This window comes from Lutra lutra, chromosome 8 (genome assembly GCF_902655055.1).
Source record: "Lutra lutra chromosome 8, mLutLut1.2, whole genome shotgun sequence".
In the NCBI taxonomy this organism is placed as follows: domain Eukaryota; kingdom Metazoa; phylum Chordata; class Mammalia; order Carnivora; family Mustelidae; genus Lutra; species Lutra lutra.
The window spans coordinates 37,801,880-37,822,835 of NC_062285.1; the positions used below are offsets into that span (position 1 = coordinate 37,801,880).

The window sequence follows — 20,956 nt, forward strand, 5'->3', positions numbered from 1 at the left end:
TTCATTCTAGCTGGGGACTGGGTTTGTGAGATCTCTCAGTAAGGCGCCGAAATGCTCCTCGTTAGCTCGCCGAGTCCGCCAGGGGGCAGCAGAGACCTGGGCGGCCGCAAAAGTAAAGGGAGTTTGGGGGAGATGGAGGCTGTGGGAGTGACTCGGAGAATTTGGCCTTGGCACGTCGTAGTCAGCATCGCGCTGCCAGGTTGCTTTACGGCTTTCGGCAGATTGCCTTGCGGCTCTTGTCCCTTGACTTAATTTTTAGCTCCTCCTCCTGTCCTCCTCGCCCGCCCCAGCACTCGATTTGGACCTTCTTCCCAGAGTTCTCTTGCAGCTCTTTCCCAGTCTCCTCTGCGCGGCTCTATCTAAGCTCCCTTCCCCTTGCATTTAGCCTAGACCGAGCTCCCTGCGTGCACCGCGCGCTGCCAGAGGCGCGTAAGTGGAGAGGAAGGGAGGGAGGAAGGCCCAATTGGGGTGGTTCCGGCCCGGGGTTGTGGATCGTGGGCGGCGCAGATTGGGAAGGCGGTTGAGGTCGTCCTGAGGGCTCCAGCACCGTGGTCCCGAGTCCGGGGCCTGTACTAGTTAGAACAGTAGGAGTTCAGGGTCAGGGCTTACTGAGAGTTTGGTTAGGAAGGACAGGGGTACAGGAGACTTGGACCAACACCCCGAGAGCCCACGATGGGGTGCAGGCGGCGTATTGTTAATTGTGGCAGTCCCGTGCACGGGCGTGAGACCTCCCCAATGCTCCCTGTTTGACAGGAGTGAAGGGTGCTGAAGTTTGTGTCCGTAGCTAGGCGGAGTCGAGAGGAGTGGCCGCAGTTGGGAAGGAATTACTCATCTAAAGGAATCTGACATTGGGGTTTAGCCGCATAGTTAGCCTTCTTAGGGTTTTTTTTTTTTTAAATAGAGATGCAATTCACGTACAATTAAATTCATCCATTTAAACAGTTCCGTGGGCTTAGTATATTTACAAGGTTGTGCAACCATCACCATTATCTAGTCCCATAACATTTTTATCACCCTGAACAGAAACCCACAACTCTTTAGCAGGCACTTCTCATTTGCCCCCATCCCCACCCCGCTAATCTGCTTTTTGCCTCTGAATTGGCCAATTCTAGATATTTCGGGTAAGTGGAATCCTATAGTTTTTGTGTGTTGGGCACATTTTTCACCAAGCGTAACCTTTTCAAGGTTCATGCCTATTGTAGCATTGTCAATACTTCACTCCTTTTTATGGCTGAATAATAGTAATAATCCCTTGTAGGGATATACCACATTTTGTTTCTACATTAGTTGATGAACATTTGGGTTGTTTCTACTTTCGTCTTCCTAGAGCTATTAAGATCTATTCCTCCACAGAACTCACAGTCTGAGGCACGTTTTTAAATATAATTCTCCTAAGCCAGTGTTTAACTCTGGGACTGGCTCAGGTATTTTAGTGGCCTCAGGTCTGGTATCTTTTAGGGAAAGTTGTCTTTTAAAGTCCTTTCTTAAACCACTAATTGTAGTGGTAACTAGCAGAGAAATATTTGTGTTGCTACATGATGTGTGCCATGACCTTGTGATACAAACTGGGTGTAGGTGGATGAGTGAATGAAAAATGTAGCTGATAGAACTGTGGGAGAGTGGTTTTATCTCAAAACCAAACAAAAAAACCTGTAGTTGATCCTCATTATTCATAGACTCTTTTTTTTTTTTAAGATTTTATTCATTTATTTGACAGATCACAAGTAGGCAGAGAGGCAGGCAGAGACAGAGGGGGAAGCAGGCTCCCCACTGAGCAGAGAGTGTGATGTTGTGGCTCCATCCCAGGACCCTGAGATCATGAAGGTAGAGGCTTAACCCACTGAGCCGCCCAGGTGCCCCTATTCATAGATTCTTTATTTGGAACTGTACCTATCCATAAATTTTTGTAACCCCTAAATCAACACTCATAGTGCTTTGAGATATATTTAGTGTCACATTTTTCTCATTTTTGTACTTTTTGTTAGTGATTTCGCAGTTTGGAATGGCTTCCAAGCATGTGGCCGAAGTGCTGTCTAGCATTACAAGTGCAAGAAGGCTGTGATGTCTCTTACAAAGAAAAGAAAGCTTCTTTTAGATAAGCATTGTTCAGGTATGAGTTACATGCTTCTGGCTGTGAGGTCCATTAGTGAGTTAATATATATTGAGTGAGGTATCTTTCAGTGGAAACACACATAAAACAAGATTCTGTATTGACTAGTTTAAGAAAATGTGACCAGAGGCTCACAAGGACCTAACCCTGTGTTTCTTCTCGGAGCAAATGGTTCAGTAATTGATAATTCAGTGTTCATGATGACTTCACAGAACTACCATGAATGAGAATTGACTGTATAACCAATGTAATTATTCAAGGACAGAAAGCCTAGGGTGGATATTCTTCTATCTCTGTAACTTCTAACATTTTTCCACTCAAGGCATTCGTTTTTAATACCATACTGGCAGTTTTAAAGTGAAGAGAAGCTAAAATAAAAGTAAAATGCTCCTTATACTAGTGCTGGGTCAGGACTATGTTAAGTGCTGGAGATTCAGTAGTTAGTATACGGCCTTTCTGTTCTTGAATGGCTGAGTGTGGATTAGAGTGTAGTATGTGCTTTTTTTTTTTTTTTTTGGAATGTGTGTTTTGATGTATGTCTAAAATGCTAGAGAGCATAGGATTGATTCTATTTAGAGTGTAACCTGCAAAAGGCTTCAAAGAGGAGATGACATTTGAAGTTTCACAAAATGTTACAGCAGCGTGTACATACACGAAAATAAAAGAAAAAAAACTTGGTCTCTAATCCTGCTGTTCTTTATCTTTGCAATCAGATCCTTCCCCGTCACTGAGTTGCCAGTTCTGCCCTCTGTAATACATATCCAGAGTCCATTCTTTCTTCACATGGCCATGATCTTCCTTTATCAGTTTCTCTCTGGACTGTTGGAACAGACTCCTAACTTATCCCTCCCTCATTCACTGTTGACAAAGAGCCTTCTGATGCCTGAATATAATCTCATTTTTCTCAGCTTAAAATTTCCATTGCTGTCCCAAGGTTTATAAACTAATGTTTCAAACTTTTTAAGGTGACTAATACTACCCTTCATGCCCTGCCTATCCTGTCTTTTTTTTTTTTTTAAGATTTTATTTCACGGAGAGCAGGGGGATTGGTAGAGAGAGAAGCAGGCAATCCACTGAGCAGAGAGCCTAATGCTGGGGTCTATCCCAGTACCCTGGGATCATGACCTGAGCCGAAGGCAGACGCTTAGGCAACTGAGCCAGCAAGGTGCCCCCTGTCTTTTCATTAATACAGATGAGAAAAGGTCAGACAAAAGAGGAAAATTTCCTTATGTAACATGCCTCATTCCTTATTCCTTCCTTCCTCTCTCCGCTTATAATTAGAAATGTTTTTAGGTGAGAAGGAAGTAGATCAGAATAAAAACATTTTTACAAATCTCGTTGACCTTCTTAATATCTCTCAAAATCATCCATTTCTCGCTCATAGCCCCTGTTCTGGTTCAATCTCTTTCCCTTTCCATCCCACACATCTTTTTTTTTTTTTTTGAGAGGGTGGTGGAGGAGTAAGGGAGATGGAGAGAGAGAATCTTAAGCAGGCTCCATACCCAGCGCAGAGCTCAATGTGGATCCCAGCGGGGGGCTCAGTCTCACAACCCTGAGATCGTGGCCTGAGCCAAGATGAAGAGTCGGAGCTTAACTGACTGAGCCACCCAGGTGTCTCCATTCCCACAAATCTTTTCTTGGTTATATGATTTTATTTCTCTAAGAAAATACCTATCAGAAGAATTCTTGGGTCGTATGGCAGATGCATGTTTAATTTCTAAAGAGATTATCAATTTAATTTCCAAAATTATAAAACATAATTCTTCTGGAAGAAAATCTAAAAGGATAGCTTCATGACACATCTGAGGGTGTGCAGAGCTTTCTTAGACAAGACTTAGAAAGCAATACCCACTTAAATGTGATAACAACAAATTCAAAACTTCTCATCAAAGACAACTCTAAGAAAATGAATAGGCAAGCACCAACACACCTACCTAACAAAAGACTGACCTCCAGAATATAAAAAGAGCCATTAGGGTTCAAGGCCTGGGGATAATCCTCTGTGGCCTGCTGTTCAACCCTCTGAACCCAAGTCATTATTCTTTTTTCATGCAGGGTAACGTGCTTACAGCTGAATAGTTTTTTCATTGTTTTTCCAGCCAGCTGTGTATGAGAATTCCAGTTGCTTCACATCCTTGCCAACTTTTGGTGCTGTAGTCTTTATTTTTAGCCATTCTGGAGGGTATGGAGGGGTATGTCATTATGGTTTTAATTTTAGTCCTTGATTACTAATGATGTTGGAACACTTTCCTAGGCTTGTTCACATTTGTGTATCTTCCTGTAAGTACCTGCTCAGATTTTTGACCACTTAAAATTGGGTTATTTGTCTTTATTATTGAGTTGCAGGAGTTATATCCTTTTTATGTTCTAGATATCAGTCTTTTGTAGTTGCCTAATCATTTTCAGAGTGCTCTTTGGTAAGCAAAGTATTACATTTTGGTGTAGTCATATTTATCATTTTTTTTTTAAATTGTTACTGCTTTCTGGGTCTTGTCTAAGAAATTTTGACTACCTTTAGGATGTGAAGATACAGTTCTATATTTTCTTCTAGAAATTTTATTATTGTAGCTTTTATATTTAGGTCTATGATCCATCTCTATTTGTGAATTGTGAAAAATATTTTGATTTTGGGGAAAATATAAAATTTTTTCTCCATATGGAGATCCAGTTATCCCAGCATCATTTGTTGAAAATGTCATGGCATTACATTTGTACCTTTGCAATTCAGATTGCCTTTCAGATGACTGTATAAATGGTGGTTGGTTTCTGGGCTTTTTTTGTGTGTTCTACTGATTTTTTTTTTTTAATTTAAGATTTATTTATTTGTTTATTTTAGAGAGAGAGTGTGTGCAAGAGTAGGGGGAGGGGCAGAGGGAGAGGGAGAGGGAGAGAATCTCTAGCAGACTCCCCCCTGAGCACGGAGCTCAATGCAGGGCTTGATCCCACAACCCAGAGACCTTGACCCTGAGACCATGACCTGAGCCAAAAACCAAGAGTCAGCCACCTAACCAACTGAGCCACCCAGGCGCCCCACCACTGATCAATTCTTATGTCAGTTTTAATTACTTCTATTTTAATTATTGTAGCTTTATAGTGAGCCATGAGTATGACTGTGTGACATCAACTTTGTTGATGGTCCTTCAACTTTGTTGTTTTTCAAGATTGATTTGGACAGTCTAGCTCCTTTGCATTTTCCACATAAATATTAGAATCATTTTATCAATGTCTATAAAAAAGTCTTTTAGGATTATGACTGGGGTGACATTTAATCTTTAGGTCAACTTGGGAAAAATTAACATCTTAATGGTATTGATTATTGAAACCTATGAACATGATACATCTCCCTTTGCGGGTTTTTTTTTTTTTTTTAAAGACTTTATTTATTTATTTGACAGAGATCACAAGTAGGCAGAGAGACAGGCAGAGAGAGAGAGGGGGAAGCAGGCTCCCTGAAGAACAGAGAGCCCTATTTGGGGCTTGATCCCAGGACCCTGGGAGCTTTAACCCCCTGAGCCATACAGGTGCCCCCCTTTTTGCTAGGTCTTAATTTCTTTAAGACTGTTTGTAGTTTTTTTTAAAACAATTTTTTATTTTTTATTAACATATAATGTATTATTAGCCCTAGGGGTACAGGTCTGTGAATCACCAGGTTTACATACTTCACAGCACTCACAATGTCCATAACCCACCTCCCCGCCCCGCAACCCTCAGTTTGTTTTGTGAGATTAAGAGTCTCTTATGATTTGTCTCCCTCCCAATCCCATCGTGTTTCATTTATTCCTTTCCTACCCCCCAAACCCCTCCATGTTGCCTCTTAACTTCCTCATATCTGTTTGTAGTTTTTAGTGGGGAGGTCTTATATATCTTTCATTAAATTTATTCCTAATTATGCCTTTTTAACTCTATTGTAAGATGGAGTCATCATTTTTATTTTTATTTTGTATATAATGGGCCATTTTTCTTTGCTTCCCAAATTTTCTCTTTATTTATTTTTTTCAGCAGTTTGCCTACAGTATGTCTAGGTGTGATTTTCTTTGTTTTTATCCTTCTTGAGGTTTGCTAACCTTAAATCTATAAATTTATGCCTGTCATCCAATTTAGGAAATTCCAAGTTACTAATTTTTTTTGTTGTTGTTTTGTTTTCCATTCGCTTTAACCTCTTTTTTTGGGACTTCAATTATATTTGTGTTAGCTGTTTTTATATTATTCTACAAGACGCTGAGACTCTCATTATTTTCAGTTTGTCTTTTTCTCCTCTTCAGATTATATAATTTCTATGGCACCATCTTTAAGTTCATTGACTCATTTTTTAAAAATTTTTTATTTTTTATAAACATATAATATATTTTTATCCCCAGGGGTACAGGTCTGCGAATCGCCAGGTTTACACACTTCACAGCACTCACCATAGCACATACCCTCCCCAATGTCCATAACCCCACCCCCCTCTCCCAACCCCCCTCCCCCCAGCAACCCTCAGTTTGTTTTGTGAGATTAAGAGTCACTTATCGTTTGTCTCCCTCCCAATACCATCTTGTTTCATTTATTCTTCTCCTACCCCCTTAACCCCCCCCCCCCATGTTGCATCTCCACTTCCTCATATCAGGGAGATCATATGATAGTTGTCTTTCTCCGATTGACTTATTTCGCTAAGCATGATACCCTCTAGTTCTATCCACGTCGCATTGACTCTTTTTTATCTTTAATTTTGTATTTTGTGAACAGGATTGATAGAGGATTTATGTGATTCCTAGTTCAAGAACAGTTCCTATTCTTTTGTAAGTGTAGTGAGTATGGTTTCTTTATTAGAAGGCAAAAAAGCCAAAAAAGGGGACATGGTTATATGTCCTGTGACTTTTGAATTTTCTCTTGTCTTGTAGGATCTATACTCTGCCCTCTCTGTTCTTCACAGTGTCATTTCAAAAGGCACCTCATTCTTTTTTGCCCTCTTCTCCCCAGAAACATGGGCTTTCCAAGACTGCCTCCTTGAGTTGTGTATACGCTTTTTTTCATGGACTGCTCTGACCTACCAGAACTCTGTCAGTATCTTCATTCTTAGTGTGAGTTATCTTCTCCTGGGAGCAGTTTTAGTTCCATCTTAGGCTCTCCAACCTCCTCTCCCATGCGTTTCTCTTCCCATCCATGTCCCTCCTTACTCTCCTTGAAGAGTTAAGATGTGCATTTGAGAAATATCTCCACCAGAAGTTGGTGTTTATTTTTTCTACTTCCAGGCAATTTGAAGCTTGTAGTATTTTCATTCTTCTAATTATATTAGAAGATACAGGATATTTGTGGTTTTATTTGTTCCTCTTTTTGGTCTGCATTGGATGTATTGGGATATTTGGATTTATGTAGCTGCCATAACTGTGGCTGTGCAGAAAGTCTTTCCTGACATTTTATTTTTTTATTTTATTTTTTTTAAACATTTTATTTATTTATTTGAGAGAGAGACAGAGAGAGAGAGCATGAGCGAGGAGAAGGTCAGAGGGAGAAGCAGACTCCCCATGGAGCTGGGAGCCTGATGCGGGACTCGATCCCGGGACTCCAGGATCATGACCTGAGCCGAAGGCAGTCGCTTAACCAACTGAGCCACCCAGGCGCCCCTGACATTTTATTTTGAAACATTTGAAGCCTTCAGAAAAGTTATACAAGGATTGCCTGCATATCCTTCACCTAGATTCATAAATTTGTTATTTTATCTTCCTCTCCTCTTTGTGTGTGTGTGCACACACACATTTTATTAGTTGATTGATTTGAGAGTAAGCTGCAGAAAACGTGGCATTTCACTCCACTACTTCATTGTATATCTCCTAAGGACAAGATCATCCTCTTACATAACTCTGATGCAAATTTAACAACAATGCAATGCATTTGAATAATATGCAGTCCATCATCAGAATCCCCTCTAGACTATCCTTTACAGTTTTTTTTTCCTGATCTAAAACCTTTCAAAGAACCACACTGTAGTTGTAGTTGTGTGTTGTGTGTCTTTAATCTCTTGATCTAGAAGAGTTCATTTGCTTTGTTTTATTTTATTTTATTCTATATTTTGCTTTGTTTTATTTATTTATTTCTTAAATAATTTTAAAAAATTTTTAATAAAGATATAATGTATTATTAGCCCCAGGCGTACAGGTCTGTGAATCACCAGGTTTACACACTTCACAGCACTCACTATAGCACATACCCTCCTTTGTTTTATTTTTTAAGACATTGACATGGTGTGAATCCAAATGTTATAGGTTTCAACTTGTCTAATTATTTCCTCTTGATTAGAGTCATGATTAAATTGGTAGAAATACTCCCTATGTGACGTTGTGACCTTTTCAGTATATCCATCAGGGAGCTTATGATGGGATTATCACTGGTGACATTATGTTTGATTACCTGATTAAGGTAGCATCTGCTAGATTTCTCCATTGTAAAGGTATCTTTTGCTTTCCCTATATTTATCTTCAAACATATGTAGCTTATCTGAGAGAAGAGCCCAGGATGTGCTGGTAGAGGTGAGGGGAGTGAGACAGGAAAGAAAAGGCAGTTATCAGAGGGTGAGGTGCATGGCCAAGCCAGTTACCACTAGTGGGCAACCAAACCTAGTTTCACTGGGAAACTTGAGCCAATGGAGAACTCACAGCTCAGTGTTATCTCACAAAGTGGGTAAGAGATCTAGGGTCTTTAAACACCAGCTCCCATCAGTCAGTAATGGAGGGCTGCTCCCAAGGGCATCGGTTCTCTGGTGCTTTTAACTTACCATGAACAGGCACAAAATGGGCCCTGGATGCCAAAAAAGGCCCTCAGATAAAGAGATACAAATGTTGGCATTTGGCAGTTAGGCCCAGGTGCACGATTGTGGTAAGAGCTGAAGGGATAGCTAGCAGAGTGTCCATGGTATCTCTATACCTGGGAACCCCAGAACCTAGACTTGAGGCAAAACAGTATGTGCTATGATTTCTTCAGGAAGCAGAAGTGAGGAAAGGGAGATTGAGGAGAGAAGGACAATTAAGTCATTTCAAGGGGACATTTCCAAGTTGGCCACCCCTTGATAACAAATACAACTGACTGCTTGATCTCTTAATGGTGTCTCTCAGAAGCGTGTATGAAGTTCTGTATCCCAGGACAGGCCCCTCCCCACCAAAGAAAGGAGGGAGAAGAATTTACCCCTCAGCTTCTGTATCTCATTGGTAAAAGGTTTGCCACATGCTGTATTCCTTCCCTCAGATTTCCAGGCTGTGCATGTGTGGGCATCAGGTAGGTCCCACAGGTTCTCACACCTTCAAGGTGAGAGGGGAGCCCTGGAAGGGAGTGAGAGGCAAATGGCATGAGCAGGAGGTAAGGGACTGGTGGTCATGCCTCTGTGCATTCAGTTAGAACTCATGCATATTTGGTCTATCTCATGGCAACCGGGGTAGAAAAAGTAGTCAAGGGCCTCAGCAAGGCCAAGAGGATTTGAGGTGCTGCATAAGATATGCCTGATAAATGTGGAAGACTCCAGATTTTTTGTTTAGCAAGTGTACACACACACACACACACACACACACACACACACACACACACACACAAAACATACATGAACTCGATCACATACAGAAAAAAGAGTTTTCTGTTGTTGGTGGTGATCCAGTCAAATTTTACTTCCTTCCATATTTTTTGATGTATGTGTAAAGCTTTCTACAATAAAGATGTAATTTTATAATGGGAAAATGATTGTAGACAGTTTTAGAAAGGAAGGCAGTCAGCTTTTTCTCAAATAGTAACTGGCAGGGGAAAAAAGAAGAATGATTCCATGTTTTACTTTATGGGCAGAGATGAAATTGTCCTTTTCTGTGATAAAAAGTTGACTCTTCTAAGATATTGTTTAGAAAAGTAGCAAGTTGCTTTTTAAGTGTGAGAAATATAACTCTTGCCTTATAAAATCAGTTTCTAAGGAATTAAAAAATATACTTTGTCTCTGTATCCTACACTATGTACTTCATCCATCCATCTGTCCATTCATTCACTTAATCACTCACCCAATGAATGCTTCCCTCCCTGACCCCTTAGGGGGAACAGGTTACCATGCTACTCACTGATGGGCCAAGAAGAATCAAGAATCTCCTGCCTTCTAAGGGCTCACACTGGAGTGGGGAAAGCAGATGAAAGAGACAGTACTCACCAAATGCTTTCTTATACTTCCTAGCCTCCGCTGCCATTAAGTGGGAGCCTTGTGACAAGTTCTGTCCAGTGAACTGTGACCAGAAGTGATGCCTATCGCTTCTGGTCTAAGGCAGCTACGAACCGGTGTGACTTTAATAACTCTTTCTCTCCTTGCAGTGATGACCTTGGAGGTCACATGTGCTTAGATGACACAGCCACCGGTTGGGCAGGGCCACCTGACTGGGTTAGATCCTACCTGAAGGAATATAAACCTTCATTGTGTTATTTTACCTCCTTTTTTTTTATTGTGGCAAAATATACATAACAAATTTTTAACCTTTTTAAAAAAAGATTTTATTTATTTATTTGACAGAAAGATAGTGAGAGCTGTCAAGCAGGGGGAGTGGGAGAGGGAGAAGCAGGCTTCCCACCGAGCAGGAAGCCAGATGCAGGGCTTGATCCCAATCACCACTGGAGCTGAAGGCAGACTCTTTTTTTTTTTTTTTTTTTAAAGATTTTATTTATTTATTTGACAGACAGAGATCACAAGTAGGCAGAGAAGCAGGCAGAGAGAGAGGAGGAAGCAGGCTCCCCGCCGAGCAGAGAGCCCGAAGCGGGGCCCGATCCCAGAATCCCGGGATCATGACCAGAGCCAAAGGCAGAGGCCCCAACCCACTGAGCCACCCAGGCGCCCCTGAAGGCAGACTCTTAACGACTGAGCCACCCAGGCGCCCCATATTTTTAACCATTTTTAAGTGTGTAGCTCAGTGGCTTTGGGTATATTCCCAGTGTATTTCCCTTTGTTTTTTTAACAAATAAGTGGACAAGTGCTCATTTGAGCCTTTATAAATCTCCCCTACAACTTTATAGTATCTAGTGATGATTTTTGCTGAGTACTGTTATTATCACATCATTTTATTTTTTAAAGATTTATTTGTTAGAGAGAGTGAGTGAGAGTGAGCCCGAGCTGAGGGAGGAGCAGAGGAAGAGAGGGAAGCAGACTTCCGGCTGAGCAAGAAGCCCAGCGGTGGTTGATCCTGGGACTCCAGGATCGCAACCTGAGCCAAAGGCCGACACTTAACTGACACTTAACTGACTGAGCCATCCAGCGTCCCTTCTCACGTTATTTTAAAATGATACATTTATAAGGTTGATTTTACTAATATTCCCCTTTACAGATGAGGAAATTGAAACACAGAAAGTTTAAGTAATTGTCCAACTTACCGTGTTGGATGGAGGGGGGTATTGAACCACATCTGACTCTAACGTTCAAAGTGTGCTTTGTAGCAGGGATTGGACCAAATCTGCCACCTCTTTTTGTGATAAAGTTTTACTGGGACACAACCACACCCATTGTTTACATATCATCTGTGGCTGCTTCCACACTAAAATGCCAGAGTTACATAGGTGTGACAGAGACCATATAGTCTGCAAAACCTAAAATACTTACTATCTGGCACTTTAAAGAGAAGGTTTGCTGACCTCTGCTTTATATAATAGGTCTTCAATTTTTTATTCTTTTTATTAAAGGCAGATGCTTAATGACTGAGCCACCCAGGCACCCCTATAATTGTGTTCTAAATATGATCCTTATTCCACTATTTCCTATTGTAACAATTTTAAGGTTGTTTTTTTTTTTTTTTTTTTTTTTTAAGTAATCCCTGTGCCCTGCGTGGGATTCAAACTCACAACCTGATATCAAGAGTTGAGTGTTCTACCGGCTGAGCCAGCCGGGCACCCAACCTGTTTTAACAGATTGTGTGTGTGTCTGTGTATGTTCCAGTTTCTCCACATCCTTGCTAATGTTGGTTATTCTTTTTTACTGTAGCCATCCCAGTATGTGTGAAGTGTTTCTTTTTTTTCAAGTTTTTATTTAAATTCTAGTTAGTTAACATACAGTGTAATATTAGTTTCAGGTGTATAACACAGTGATTCCATTTTAACAATTTTTTTAAAGTTTATTTATTTATTTAAATAATCTCTACCCGCAACCTGGGGCTTGAACTCATCACCCCGAGATCAAGAGTCACATGCTCTTCTGACTGAGCCAGGCAGGTGGCCCTGTTGTAACAATTTTAGACACTAATTATTAATTAACCTAGTATATGTCACTCTTCTACTTTCTTAGTGCCAGGTTAGAAATAGTTAATTGTTCTTAGTTGAAATGTAATGTTTTGTGATCATTTAAATGATTTTTTGCATTTTAGTCATACTGTAGTAAGAAAGTTAAGACGCACTTAGCAATAGCTAACCTTTCAGTACTTCCTTTGTGCACTGTTCTAATGCAGTTTTCATGCAGTATCGTGTTAATCTCGACAGAACCCGTAGGAAATGCAGGTACTATTACTATGTCCGTTTTCTAGATGAGAGGACATCATCTAGAGAGATTGTATGATTTTTCCCTCGGTCAAGCACCTACTGGGTATTTGCCAGAAACCGACCTTTGGAACTTGAGTCCCCAAACGCCGTATTGTGGTGCGGTGGGGAACGTCCTGCCACCTGGCATTCCTAGATTTGTAGTTTTACTGTCAGCAGATAACCTGAAGACTACAGCATGCTAGTGTGCTGAGGCACAACACTTTTTTTTTTTTTTTTTTGCAAGTACTGTTTATTCTGCACATACCCACAGCCAGTTTGTACCAAGCGATTTCATTTTACAAAAGGAGGCAAGGGTCAGGTGGAGTCAAGAAAGGTGACCTGTAGTAAAGAATAGGAGGGCAAATATTGGGAGCAAATAATTTTTCATTTTTTTTGAACACCAAAAAATCCTGCAGTGCTACCCCCAGCGGCTGCAGTCCTGGGCCGCATGTGTGCGCGCTCCTTTGCAACTGGTCCTGTGAGAGCAGACCTTTCGTTTTGCCTTTACTGTTTTCTGTGACCCCCGTGTTATCTTCCAAAGAGAGAAACACACCAACTTCTCACCAGTAGGGACTTCCATTGTCCAGTTACCTGCTGGATATACACCTTCTTTCTGAGCTCTGGTTTGCCTTCCTTCACTGTGGTGGTCACCATGTCACCCCCACCAGCAGCAGGAAGCCTGTTCAGCCCCTGATCCCCCTCGCCAAGGTCATCTGCAGATTTTTGGCTCCTGTGCTGTTAGCACAGTTGATCACGGCTTCTACCCGAAGAGCCAGGAAATCTGGAATTTCACACCGGAGGACCCACCATGTCCTCGCTTCCATGTCTTGAACACTGGAAAGGGACAGAAAGGCTGGGGCCCAGCACTGAATCCGTCTGATCTGAGACAGGTGTAGGGGTAGTCAGGTAGTGGGTCAGCCAGTGGCAAATGCTGCTTCTGAGGGAAATTCTGTTTACTAATGGATGATACATTTGCATAGTCTCAGTCTAATGCACTGGCTCCCCAACTTGAGCCTGGGTCAGAATCACCTGGTGGACTTGGGCAAGCACTAACTCCTCAGCTTCGCCTTTAGTTTCTGATCCAGGAGGTCTAGGGTAGGACCTGGGGATTTGCATTTCTAATAAGTTCCCAGGTGATGCTGATGCTGCAAAAGACCTAACTGGTCTGATGCTTTATTCTTCCTGAATATTAGGGCCATCCACACTGCCTTCTCTTGCTCTTTAACTTTCCTGTTAGTCTCCTACCAGCTAGCTTGTTAGCTCCTGGAAAGCAGGTCAGTTATTGTGGCTTTTATTTAAAAAATATATATATATTTAATTTATTTATTTGAGAGAGAGAGAAAGCACAAGCACAGGGAGAGTCAGAGGGAGAGGGAGAAGCAGCTTCCCCACTGAGCAGGGAGCCCAGTCTGGGGCTTGATCCCAGGATACTGAGATCATGACCTGAGCTGACCTGACCTGACCTGAGTTAGGCAGTTGCTTAACAACTGAGCTGCCTAGGCACCCCTGGCTTATACTTCTCTTTTTGACCCCACTGAAGCCAGAATCATGTTGTTCATATATGAGGTAGTAATGAGTTGTTTGGTTACTCTCCCTTGGAGTGTTTTTGTAATTTTGACTTTTTCAATTATAAACATTGCAATTATAATGCATTATAATTCTAAAAATCACCTTAAATAACACCATCACCCTAATGAACATTTTATGGTTTGTTTTTTTAAGTAAGCTCCTTGCCCAATGTGGGGCTTGAACTCATGACCCGGAGATCAAGAGTCGCATGCTCTGCGGACTCAGCCAGCCAGGCACCCCAACCCTAGCCAGAATTTTAACAGAAAGATAGAAGTGGACCCTAAAGGATTTTTAGTGCCGTGTTGGATGATAGCTAAGCACTGAGGAACTTAGTCCTTGATTGGGGCAGTACTTACAAGAAAAGCATTGGGGTACCTGGGTGCCTCAGTCGTTAAGCATCTGCCTCCAGCTCAGGTCATGATCCCAGGGTCCTGGGTTCGAGTCCCACATTGGGGTCCCCGCTCAGCGGGAAGCCTGCTTCTTCCTCTCCCATTCCCCCTGCTTGTGTTCCCTCTCTCACTGTTTCTCTCTCTGTCAAATAAATAAATAAAATCTAAAACAAACAAACAAACAAACCACATTAAGTGTTAAGTAAATCAACTTGTAGGATACTACATTTGGATGCTTTAGTCTGATTTTGTGTAGAGGCTCTTGCTTTTTACCTTCAGCAATCTTTGAGATCTTTTTAAATCTTCTGTTTTTATAGAGGTCACCTGGAATCAACATGTCTGGGACTGAGGAAGCGGTTCTTGGAGCCCGAGGCAACCATCCTTCTGCAGCTGGCGGCAACTCCGTGTTATGCTTCGGACAGGTAACTGTGTTTTCCATACCTGGGAAGAATGAGGTTAAGTGAACAGGTAGGAGAAAGTAGTTTGTAGGGCACAATCATGTATGTGGAAGCTATTTACTGTCAGCGGGTTTTCCTTTCGGTATACATTATTAGGGACTCTGAGGAACTCTCAGGGCGTCGTGGAACTGTAGCAGCATGTAGTACTGGGGATTACATTGAGATTTACCTTTTGTTTATTTTTTTGATACATTACATATTCATATGGTATAACATTCAAAAGGAAACGTAGACTGTATGTGAATGCAAAGTCTTGCTCTTTCCCCGTCACTCCTGTCTACATTTCACCCAGTTTCAAGGATTCCAGTGTCCTATTCTTTTTTTTTTTTTAATAGATTTTATTTATTTATTTGACAGAGAGAGAGATCATAAGTAGGCAGAGAGTCAGGCAGAGAGTTGGGGGAGAAGCAGGCTCCCTGCTGAGCAGAGAACGATTTGGGGCTCTATCCCAGGACCTGGAGATCATGACCTGAGCCGAAGGCAGCGGCTTAATCCACTGAGCCACCCAGGCGCCCCCCCAGTGTCCTATTCTTTGTGGCGATATTCTGTGCGTATAAAAGAGATTCTTGCTTTGTCCCCTCGAGTCCATCTTTGTCTTTACCATAGATCTGTTTGTGAAAATTTATTTCATTAATTAATTAATTTTTTTTAAAAGATTTTATTTATTTATTTGACAGAGAGAGATCACAAGTAGACGGAGAGGAAGGCAGAGAGAGAGAGAGAGAGAGGGAAGCAGGCTTCTTGCTGAGCAGAGAGCCCGATGTGGGACTCGATCCCAGGACCCTGAGATCATGACCTGAGCCGAAGGCAGCGGCTTAACCCACTGAGCCACCCAGGCGCCCAATTAATTTATTTTTTAAAAAAGATTTTATTTATTTATTTGACAGAGAGACATCACAAGTAGGCAGAGAGGCAGGCAGAGAGAGAGGGGGAAGCAGGCTCCCCACCGAGCAGAGAGTCCCGGGACCCTGAGACCATGACCTGAGCTGAAGGCAGATGCTTAACCCACTGAGCCACCGAGGCATCCCGATTTATTTCATTTAAATAGGGCAAGGGGGAAACTACCAAGGGGACAGTAGTCAAATAAGTAGTGGTATATTTATGTATGTGTAGGATGGAAAAGTGTTGAACTAGAGAAGAGGTATGTCTCCTGCTCCCTCGTGGGCATAAATGTCATATACAGACCCGGAGGTGGCACTTTTCAGTTTACCAATTCTGACTTGAGAAAGTTTTGTCAGGAGGGTGGTGACACCTAGGGCACTGCCTCTCAAAATGGTGCCCAGCGACCCCTGGGGTCCACCAGACTTCTCCCAAGTCCACGAGGTCAAGAAGATTCCATAATAATACTAAAAATCTTCTTGCCTTTTCCTTTTCATTCTCTTACGAGTGAACAGTGAGACTCTCCAGAGCACACACAGCCTGGGGGGATACTGCTCTGATGGCTATGGAAAGTGTGCCTTAGAAGTTTCTCAGTTTTAATTCCTAGTATTGGTAGATAAAACCCACGTAAACAAGAGCTCTTAGGGCCCTCAATACTTTTTAAGAGTGTGAAAGGGTCTGGAGACTTGCTGGCATAGGAATGGGGGAATGTCAGTTTAATTTTTCCTTTTCTGGATTGCAGTATCAGTACACAGCAGACGAGTACCAGGCCATCCAGAACGCTCTGAGGCAGAGGCTGGGCCCGGAATACATCAGTAGCCGCATGGCTGGAGGAGGCCAGAGGGTAGGAGAGATGACACGCTTGAGAAGTGGGTGCCCCTCTAGCTGGCTACTCAGAGGATCTTTCTCCCTCTCTGGGTCCTCATGGATTCAGAAGGTCTCCTGCTCACTGTTGCTAGATGTTTCCTAGTGTCTTTGGGAGGGGATGGGTTCCAGCTGGCATTGTCATCTGAAGCCACCCAAGTATTGTCTTCCATCTTGAGATATTTACACCATCTTTTAAAAATGTTTCTTTTGCCCTTTGCTTCTAATTTTATGTGTATATTTTTGGTCTCCTATAATATATGTCAGCCTGAGACTTGTACTTTTTTGGAAACTGTGAGTTTTGGAAACTGCTAGGTGAGTGGGTATCTTTCTACTCTGAGTCTAGTCCCTCCCCCAAGACAAAACACTAGTTCTAGTTGGTTCCTTCTGGAAGATCTTTGAAATCAATTCACTGAGAATTTCCCTGGAATGTTAAAGGGCAGTTTTGCCAAAAAATCTGGTAAGGAGTAAATTAAGTAAATTTTGATTCTCATTTAGTATGGCAGAGGGAATCTTAACCAGCGCCCCCTCTGCCTTTAATTTCTCTTCCCAGGTATGTTACATTGAGGGTCACAGGGTAATTAATCTGGCCAATGAGATGTTCGGTTACAATGGCTGGGCACACTCCATCACACAGCAGAATGTGGGTGAGTATGTTTTCCTGGCAATGGGGACTTCATTTCCTTTACTTTGGTGCTAATTTCTGATGAGAGTATCTTGTGGGTGAGGATGTAGGTGTATTTTGTTGCTGGTAGGAGGAATATGGGTGAGGCACAGGAGTCAGTATCCTCTTCAACTGGTTCTCTTTCCCACTCCTAGATTTTGTTGACCTTAACAATGGCAAGTTCTACGTGGGAGTCTGTGCGTTTGTGAGAGTCCAGTTGAAGGTGAGGGTGATGGAGCAGACCCGTTGCCTCCAAGGACTGGGTGGGTGGTGAGAGAGAATGAGCAGGTAGAGAATTCTCTGGACTGGGCCTAGAGAGCTGGGGCTCAGCCAGTGTTCCTTAGACATTCTTACTCACATGCCCCCTAAATGAATGCTGAAAAACGCGTGTTTCCTGTACATTTTAAGTTGACACCTAAAAGGTTTCGCTGTAAGTACAAATGCACCGTAAGTCCTCTGCATTTCAAAAGTTTGCGCTGCACCCCTTTGCTTTTATGAAAACCTATGCTGGTACCTGTTTTCCCTTAACTGAAAGCAATCTAGAGAGGATTTTCACTTCTATGAGAAAAGGCACACCCTGGTGGCAAGAGGGGCCCCGCTGAGTCCATCCCTGGGAACTACACTCACTGTCTCGGCATCGTGCTGCCAGGCTTTGAGCTCTGTCCGTGAGCATCTGTACTCTAGCTCCGTTTATTGTGTGCGTCCATTAGCAAGATGTGTCCTTATGTTATCAGAAAAGCGTAACAGGTTATTTTTTGGATCTGGGAATGCTGAGAGATTTTTCCATATAAATTAATGGCAATTCTTTGCTTTATACCATTTTGGCTTACGGAAGCTTTCATGAGAATGTTCGTTCTACTTTCGGATAGCAGGGGAAACCTGTAGTTACAACGGTATGTTTTTTAGCGTATTGTAAAATTTGACACTCTAAAATCTGTTACATCTTTCTCTTCCTTTTTTTATTCAAGTGTAATTAACATTCAATGGTGTATAGGTGTCAGGTGTACAATATAGTGATTCAGCACTTCGCACATTTTTCACGACTCATCAGGATAAATGTATTCTCAGTCCCTGTTATTTCACATTTCTTTTCTTGTTACATCTTTTTAAGATGTACCAATGTATTTTAAATATCATAAACGATTAAATACTCTGATCCACTTAAAAAAATACATGAGCAAGCTATTCTTTAGTCATGAGAAATTTTACATTTTTTTCTTCTCAAACTCATATTTCCAGTCTATCTCCTCATTGGCTTTTGTCCATATACATGTATAAACAAAATATATGTTTGGAAAATATATTTTGTATATATATTACATGTGTTCGGAACCTTTTATTAATAACCTTAGCATATTCCTCTGTGTGTGTGTGTGTGTGTGTGTGTGTGTGTGTGTGTGTATGATTGGGCATATAAATGTAATTTTGGGGGGTAAATTTTCAGTGACCATAAAGCTCTAAATTTTAAAAAATTTCTTCTGGATTGAATTACTGTTATAGGTATTACACACAATTGATCAGTTGGGTCTATGAGGGGGATAAAATAACTACATCAAAATTTATATACTTAATAAAAATAAATTTTTATGGAAAATGCATTTCTTAATGAGATGGATGAAGCTTTTTTTCTTTCTGGATGGTTTATATTTCCATAGTTTAATATTACTTTTTCCAAGATAGAACATTCAGGATTAATTCTATTCTCACTTCTTATTTTTATATATAGTACTAGGGACACCTGGGTGGCTCAGTCCGTTAAGTGTCTGCCTTGGGCCCAGGTCATGATCCCAGGGTCCTGGGATTGAGTCCTGCATCAGGCTCCCTGCTCAGCGGGGAGCCTGCTTCTCCCTCTGCCGCTGCTCCCTCTGCCTGCTGCTCCCTCTGCCGCTGCTCCCCCTGCTTGTGCCATGTCTCTCTCTCCCTCTGACAAATAAGAAAAAAAAATACTGAAAAACCTTACTCACATACATAAACTGGGAATGGAGAGAATTTTGTTACAGTATCACCATTTCTTTGAATAAGCTTTCTGAGTTATATCTCAGAAATCAGAGTGCTATCCAAAATTATATTTGGTTCTCTGTCAGCTAATAACTTGATCAGGTATACCTTCATTTTTGATGAAAGCCAGGAAATGGATACCACCTGACCTGTGAAAAGATTTTTTGATTTGCTAGCCAATCGTTAAGAGTCTGTTAAATACAGTATTTCACATTTTTCTTTTGTTTCATGTCCCAGAGGTTTTTATACCTTGGGGCAGTGCACCTTAGGAAGATTTAGGGTGGGTTAGCTATGTGCCTTTTTTATGTGCACTTGTAAGTGGGTAAGGAGAATTGTCTTGTACATTTCCGGGCAGATCAGGTCAAGGACGTAGCACTGGAAATTAATTCTCTTCCAGCTCTCTGTGCCTGTGTGCCCTTTAGCAAGGCGCCCAGGTTCTGTGTGCCCTGGTGTAAATGCCCTTGAGGGTGAGGAGAGCTGCGGAACCAGGACACGACTGCAGCTCTTCACGTTGGACTCTGAACTCCTTTTCTACCTATAGGATGGTTCATATCATGAAGATGTGGGCTACGGTGTCAGTGAGGGCCTCAAGTCAAAAGCCTTGTCTTTGGAGAAGGCCAGGAAGGAGGCCGTGACAGACGGGCTGAAGCGGGCGCTGAGGTGAGCACGAGGGCTGGAGTCTAACCTGCGTCAGTTTTATTCCTGTTTGTTTGTTTGAGACGTAATTCATTCATGTGGTACAAAAAGTTGAAATAACCCAAGCCTCACTCCCCCCTTGTCCCTGTCAGCCCTGTTTCCTACACTTTGAATTTTCCCTGTGGTTCTTTATGCTTAGGTCTCCCTTCTTTGAGAATAAGTGGTAGAATACTACATTCTCGGGGCACCTGGGTGGCTCAGTGGGTTAAGCATCTACCTTTGGCTCAGGTCACCATGCTGGAGTCCCAAAATCAAGTCCCACATCGGGCTTTCTCAGTGGGGAGTCTGCTTCTTCCTTTGCCCCTCACCCCACTCATGCTTTCTCAAATAAATAAATAAAATCTTAAAAAAAAAATACTATATTCTCTACTCTGTACTTGATTTTGCTCACTCCCATCTCAGTTGTGTGTCTTGGAAACCTTTCCACACGAGGACAGAGATCGCTTCCCCATTCTCTTTAAGACACCTAAACAGTGTTTCCTTGGGTATGACAACTAAGGTGAATAGAACAGGGTTTTTTGTTTTTGTTTTTTACTTTTTTTGCGGGGGGTCATACATGGCCTTTGAGAATTGACGTGAATTAAATCACACATGTAATGAACCTACATTAAAAACTTGAGGTGCTCTAACCGGTGCGGGAGGCCAGATGTCCCAAGTAAAGAACTTCAGGCATGGAGGACGGTGTGCCCTAAGTGAGTTGTCCACTATTACTGGGGAATTGGAACCATCCTTGAAAAAAGAATGGCAGGAGGTAGCTCATGGGGTTTTGCGAATGGTTTCTTAGTCTTTTGGACCTCCCTGCCTCTTGTTGAGGGCAGAGACTGGTGACTGCTGTGCC

At 42.0% G+C, this 20,956-nt stretch overlaps 1 protein-coding gene and 1 pseudogene across 10 annotated transcripts in view; one reads left to right on the top strand and one right to left on the bottom strand.

The window, feature by feature from the left end:
- Positions 1-327: 327 nt before the first annotated feature.
- The window catches only part of RAD52 (RAD52 homolog, DNA repair protein), a 38,913-nt gene continuing 18,284 nt past the window's right edge, over positions 328-20,956 (top strand). For 4 of the 10 annotated variants that reach the window (XR_007129435.1, XM_047741443.1, XM_047741438.1 and 1 more), the window contains exons 1-5: positions 14,877-14,981; positions 16,639-16,740; positions 17,314-17,407; positions 17,580-17,647; positions 19,964-20,082. Coding sequence is in view for 9 of the 10 variants with exons in the window: in XM_047741443.1 (XP_047597399.1) it covers positions 14,895-14,981; positions 16,639-16,740; positions 17,314-17,407; positions 17,580-17,647; positions 19,964-20,082 (470 nt within the window). In the remaining variant the exon portion in view is untranslated. Of the gene's footprint in view, positions 430-1,985; positions 2,111-9,279; positions 9,299-12,531; positions 12,581-14,876; positions 14,982-16,638; positions 16,741-17,313; positions 17,408-17,579; positions 17,648-19,963; positions 20,083-20,956 lie in introns of those variants that run through there. The other 6 variants (XM_047741439.1, XM_047741440.1, XM_047741441.1 and 3 more) reach the window with 6 other exon arrangements.
- Positions 12,986-13,717, bottom strand: LOC125106273 (60S ribosomal protein L23-like; annotated as a pseudogene).